Source organism: Corvus kubaryi, unplaced genomic scaffold, assembly GCF_017639235.1.
Source record: "Corvus kubaryi isolate FWS band 111438036 unplaced genomic scaffold, C.kubaryi_AGA036_p1.0 138, whole genome shotgun sequence".
Lineage (NCBI taxonomy): Eukaryota > Metazoa > Chordata > Aves > Passeriformes > Corvidae > Corvus > Corvus kubaryi.
The window spans coordinates 13,596,012-13,602,011 of record NW_024580672.1 but is presented as its reverse complement, the minus strand read 5'-3'; the positions used below and the strand labels follow the sequence as shown (position 1 = coordinate 13,602,011).

The 6,000-nt window shown below is 50.9% G+C and overlaps 1 protein-coding gene across 4 annotated transcripts in view; it reads left to right on the top strand.

The window, feature by feature from the left end:
* Nucleotides 1-522: 522 nt before the first annotated feature.
* XPNPEP1 (X-prolyl aminopeptidase 1) overlaps nucleotides 523-6,000 on the top strand; it is a 31,600-nt gene continuing 26,122 nt past the window's right edge. Inside the window, exons 1-3 of one of the 4 annotated variants that reach the window (XM_042019281.1) lie at nucleotides 530-577; nucleotides 2,208-2,303; nucleotides 4,955-5,085. In XM_042019281.1, coding sequence (XP_041875215.1) covers nucleotides 4,969-5,085 — 117 coding nt within the window. In that variant the 5' untranslated portion in view covers nucleotides 530-577; nucleotides 2,208-2,303; nucleotides 4,955-4,968. Of the gene's footprint in view, nucleotides 578-653; nucleotides 879-2,207; nucleotides 2,304-4,954; nucleotides 5,086-6,000 lie in introns of those variants that run through there. The other 3 variants (XM_042019282.1, XM_042019279.1, XM_042019283.1) reach the window with 3 other exon arrangements.

Here is a 6,000-nt window from a genome sequence, read left to right as displayed (position 1 = left end):
TTCATCCCAATACCCAACTTCAGCCTGTCCCCCAGCGGGGTGCTGGGGAAGCAGCTGCGAGCCCCCAGCCCCTCCGGCCCTGCCCCGGCTCCTTCTCCGCCGGCTCCCAGGCACCGAGGCCGAGGCGGGCGGGGCGCGCAGGGCGCGGAGCCGGGCACACTCGCTGAGCGGCCTCAATGGCTTCTCCACGCTGGATTTTTGAAGTTCAAGAGCGAAGCGGATCGCGGAGGCGAGCGCAGACCGAGGTGTGGGACAGGCGCTCCGCTCCGGTCCCTCCCCGCCGGCTGCAGCGCACTCGGGTGCCCCAGGCGCCACACCGCCTTCTCCTCATCCGCGACACGGAGCCCCGCGCCCAGCCCGGACACCGCCGGCGGGGACAGCGCCGGACGCCGGGCGGGAGGCGGAGCGGTGCCCGCAGGGCTCAGCCGGTGCCGGTGCCGGTGCCGGTGCCGGGGCGCGGCCCCGATCCGCTCCCGGCCCCGCCCGCGCGCCCCGTGACGCCAGCCGTGACGCCGGGGGGCGGTGCTGGCGGCCCGCGTGGGCGCTGACGCGGCGGCGGCGGGCGGGCCGGCGGCAGGTGAGGCGCGGCGAGCGGGGCAGCCCCGGGTGGGTGCCCCGAGCTCATGGCTGAGAGCGGATCCTGTGCCCGGGGCTCGGCCGAGGAGTCTCGGCCCGGCCTGGGCTCGGCTTTCCCTTCCGGCCGGTCCCCGACGGGTCTGCAGGCCCAGCCTGGGCACCCAGGCCCTGCAGGGGATCCAGCACTGACAGCCGGGCCCAGCCGGGGTGGCCAGGCCCAGGCGGCTCCGTCGGTCCTGTGGAGGGCTGGGGGAGGTTTTTGGCCCAGGTGGGCAGGAGCATCTCACTTACGAGGAGATACGGTGAGAGCTGGGCCTGTTCAGTCTGGAGAAGACTGAGAGGGGATCTCATCAATGCATATAAGTATTTTAAAGGCGGGTGCAAGAGGATGGTACCAGGCCCTTTTTGGTGGTGCCCAGTGACAGGATGAGGAACAATGGTCATAAACTAAAACACAAGAAGTTCCACCTCGACGTGAGGAAGAACTTCTTTACGTTGAGGGTAGCAGAGCGCTGAACAGGCTGCCCAGGGATGCCTCGGTGTCTCCTTCCCTGGAGACATTCAAAACCCACCTGGATGTGTTCCTGTGTCACCTGCTCCAGGTGACCCTGCTTTGGCAGGGGGTTGGACTGGACCAGAGGTCCTTTCCAACCCTAACAATTCTGCCATTCTGTTTGGTGAATTTGGGGTGCTGCAGATAATGTGGAGAGGGGACAAGCAATGGATCTTGTGCCTTAGTGTGTGGTTGCTTGGGCAGTGAATGCTTGGGCTGCCCTGTGTACAGCCAGTCCAGGCCAGAGAGGTCTGGCTTTGAGGTGGTGCTGCTGGCTCCTGACTATGCAAGCTACTGTGCTTATTTTGAGCAAGAGTATTCATTAAAGAGAAAGCGGAGAGGAAATTATCACAAGGATGAGCATATCTGAAGAAAGCATGACATAAACACTCAGGGTGGTCTGATACAGCAGCCAAAGGCACACTCAGCTGTAGCCAGACCTCCTGGCCTTGCCTCCCTTCCCCACTGTGGCACTGACACACACCCTGATACAGTGGGCCTGGTGGCCCTGGCCGTCGCTGGCGCCTGTGCTGCAGCAGCCCATCACTATGTGTGCGTGTGGGAGGCAGGAGGACGTGTCTGGTTCCTCTGGCAGCATTTTCGTGGTTGCTCTTTGTCCCATGTGTCTGATGGAGATGCTGTCCAGGCAGGATCTGGTCTGGGCTCTTGGAGAACTGCCTCCTGCAGTCTGAGTGAGGTGTAGATAATATATGTCTAGACAGTGACAGATTTTGGGATCCAGCTCTGACTCTCGTCATGCTACAGTGATACTTTGCATGTTACTCCTGCTCTGCTTTAATTTCCCCATCTGTGAAATGAGTGGCCTCTGACAGAATGACTGAGAAAACAAATTGGCATAAACCAGCACACACTTGCAAGATTTAATCATAAATCTTGACCAGCAAATGCCTGGCCCTTGACGTTCCCTGTTCCCTCATGGTTCACCCTCAATGGGTCTCTAATCTTACCACCAAGAATGCAGTGTTAATGCATTTTCAGCTTATTGCTGGGGGATGAGAATGTTTTATGGGAGGGCAAAGTTTGTTGGCCGCTTCAGTTTTGCCCTTTGCTTTCTCAGGCACAGTGGAGCTTATGAAGGCCGAGCAAAGAGCTGGATGGTATTTTGTGTGAGCAGAGACAAGTGGCATCCAGACGTGGGGAACTGCAGAGACAGGTAACAAGGGAGCATGATACCTTTGAAAAAGATAGGGCAGGAAATGGGACTGGTTCTTGTAGTGCTACAGCCACTGCCTTAATTTCAGCTGTGTTTGGTTTTAATCACTGGACTGATTAAATAGTGATAGAAATAATGACAGATAAACTGTTTTAACTTTGTAGAGGCTTGTAATTAAGATTTATAGGGGTGACCAGAGTAAATGACTACCAAATATCTCTGAGAAAACAGCTTCTATTTCTCTGGAAACTGAAGACAATTTTTATTGTAAAACTCGTGGAGGATATTTTGAAAGCCATTTCTTATAATGTGGGGGTTATCCAAAATAGAAACCCTTAATATGGGTTTTGTTGCTAATCTACCTTAGTTGTGTTTTTAATATTGCAAGTAAATCTTTCAACAGTGAGAGTACTTTTTAAATTTTTTTTTTTTTGTCCTTGAGAGAATCTCCTCTTGCTAAGAAAACCATGGCTTGTCAGCAAGGAGCTTTATTAAAAGGCAAAGCCTTGTCATGCCTTGCCTATTTATATGAGACTTTTAGACTCCTGGAGACAAAGCACAGGCCAAGAAAGGAAACTGTGTCCTTATGAGTTTGTAGAAAGAGATTCTTTTCTGCTGGCTAGTCACTATGTCGTTGCTCTCTCTCTTTTGTGTTTCACTCTATCTGAACATAAATCAGCAGCAATGTTATAGAGTGTTACAGCAGCTCTCTGTGGAGGACAAACAGAAACAATCACAGTATTATAAAGCTCAGGGTAGCCTGCAAACACTGTATAAAACAATGAAATTTGTCCTGGAAATAAGTCTGAGGTGTAATCCCCAGCAAAGGGACAAGTTACCAATTTGAGGATATAGTGTATGGTGCCTTTTGAGCTTGATTTGTTTATTGTGGTCTGGGTTTTAAAAGACAGTGTACTTGTGGGCAGAGTCAATCTCACACAAGTCTGGTGTGCTTTAAACTTCCTATGATGAGACATGTGAATGATGGTCTTGGGTTTTTTACACCTGAATGCATCAGATCTTGGTTCAGTTCCTGACTTGGTCACAGTACTGCTGCGTGACCTTGGTCAAATCATATCTAGTGAAATGGAGGCAGCTTTTCTGCCTTCCTGTTTAGATGGCAAACATCACAGGGCAGGGACTGTGCCTTATTGTCTTTTGCCATAAGACCGTAACGTCATGTGGGACTCCTGGTAGCTACTGAGGTGTAAATAGAATAAGTGCCTGGATAAGCAAAAAATGTTTGAGACTTGCATGCTGTTTGCTTCTCCCATCTATGACCTGTTTGTAGACATGGCTGTGAAATGAGCTGTGAAATTAACTGGTCAGAATGAAATACTTCATAGCATGGCCTTCAAGCAGCACATCACCTACCCACCTTGCCCTGGAAAGTGACAGGATTAAAGTTATAAGAGTTCTTAAAACTGTGAAAGGAGCGGGGAGAAAACCAGGAAGGGGATTATCCCACATTGGGTACCCTTTGGAGATGGGAGTGAAGAAAAAGATGGACAACTTCTGAAAAGGTTCAGGCTTCTTGATTTTCATAGTTATTCTTGCCAGGCATCCTCTGCAGCCAGCACGTGCCTCCCACTGCAGCTGTCTCTTGTGCCAGCACAGAAGCAGGGCCTGGTGCATCGCTGTGCCGGGTGCTCACAGCGGGCGCTGGCTGGTGAGGGTTTTGGGGGAGCACATTGAGAGGCTGGTGTTCACTGCAATGCCAGGCATATCCATTGCAGAAACACAGCCAGGGAGGTTGACTCGCCTGTGCCCTTGTTTTGCCCTCTGATCTGCTGTGTGCTATCCAGGCGGTGCCCCAACCCTGCTTGACACCAGCTGAGATCTGCAGAGCATTTGCCAAAGGTCTTCAGAGAACATTCCCAAAGCATCCTCAGTTGTCCTCTGGCAGTCACTTGTGAGAGCTCAATGGGCTGTTCCTCCTGTTACAGTTGTGTTCTTCCTAGGTGAACTAGCATGCAGCCTTGAGGTAAAATGTGGCCAGTGAATGCATCCCTCTGAATGTCCTTGGGAGCAGATTTCTTTTGTCTGAGTTCATTCAGTCACCAGGTCACCATGAAACTCTCGGCTACAGTAAAACTTCTAAAAATTGCATTTATAATTGGTCCATTTCTGAGTTCCTGACGTGCATGTCTTCCTCTCCCAGCAGCCTGTGCTCCTGTGGTGTATAAGCCACACCATCTGTGGCCCTAGAGAGAAAAGACTGAAAGTTTCTCTCAGTGCACTTCACAGGTGGGGTTGGTTCTGATGTGTGGGTACTTGGGACCATTCATATCCCATTCCAAGACCTTTCCTGGCTGTCATAGGGTATGCCTGAGGTGCTTTGGTTCCTGCTGCTGTCCACATGCAAAAAGGGGTTGACCAGTATGTTAAGCTTTCATGTATCACTACAGGGCATGCCATCCATCATCGGGTGGGAAAAATCCTTTCCAGGACAGGCCAGCTTTGATTCTCTGGCCTTAACCTGATTTCTTTTTCTCAAGGAATATGAATGAAGGGACAAGATAGGTCTGACAGGGATGATGTTGGCACAGTTGTCCAAGGGGAGTTTCCAGTGGGGATAGCCTCCTCTAGCCTGTGCATGTGAGTGACCTGGGATGGCTAGAGAAACACTGAAGTTTCATGCTTTGTTTTAGTTGCAGGTAGGAAGATGAGTCCAAAAATTACAACAGAGCTGCTGAAGCAACTGCGGCAGGTGATGAAGAATCCCAAGTATGTCCAGGAGCCTATCCAAGCCTACATAGTGCCCTCTGGAGATGCCCACCAGGTATGGATGGATGCATTATGGGAATGGTCACACTTTCCTTCCCTGCAAAAAATAAAAGCCAGGTGTAACTAAAATCATCCTTTGTTCACTCGCTTTAATGGTGCTAGCATAAAATTCTGGGTAACCTGAGAAATATCAGATTGGAAAGCATTTCTGGGGTCTGTTCGGGAGACTGAGGTTTTTATCTTCTTGTAACAAATCAAAGTGCATGTTCCACCGACTGCTTTTCATCAGATTGTGTTCAGGGAGCTTACACTGCAGAAAAGGGATCTTGTCAGGGCACTTGCTGTGCCCATGCTGGCTATTGGGAACGTGGGGTTTACTCGAGGTGGAACAGGCCTTATCTGGGCTTGACTTTCCCCAGTAGCACCTCCTGATCAATACATACTCTCAAGCAAGGTAGCAAAGGTTTAGTTGCAGAGCTTTCTCTTTGCTTCATTCATTTCTTGGTGGAATTTGTTGCCTTATGCTAGACCCTTTCAGATCCCACAAGGAGGAGTCTTTGGAGGGGCAGGGAAGGAGCAGGCCACAGTGACACTTCCCTTTCCATGCTGCTCTGCATCATGTTCTATGCACCAAAGACAGGAGGGAAGTCTGGCCCCAGGGTGGTAACCCATGACAGTAATTGTGCTGCTTCCACTGTTAGAATTTTGTAGTCCGTGACATAAATTTTAAATTGCTCAACTGCCTTTTACCTCCCCTGCTTGCTCATGTGCATGTTTCACTCTTCTATTCACTCTGTTAGGAGACCCAAGAACTGCTGAGGGTTTTTCCTTCCTCAGCCATTTTCAGGAAACAAAAGACCTGAAGCTTTACTGGCTCACACCCAAAGCTCCCTTTTACCCCAGGGTGCACAAGAGCAAAATGCAACTGAATCAGAACCTTTGCCCTTGACTTGGCACTGGGGTGAGCCAG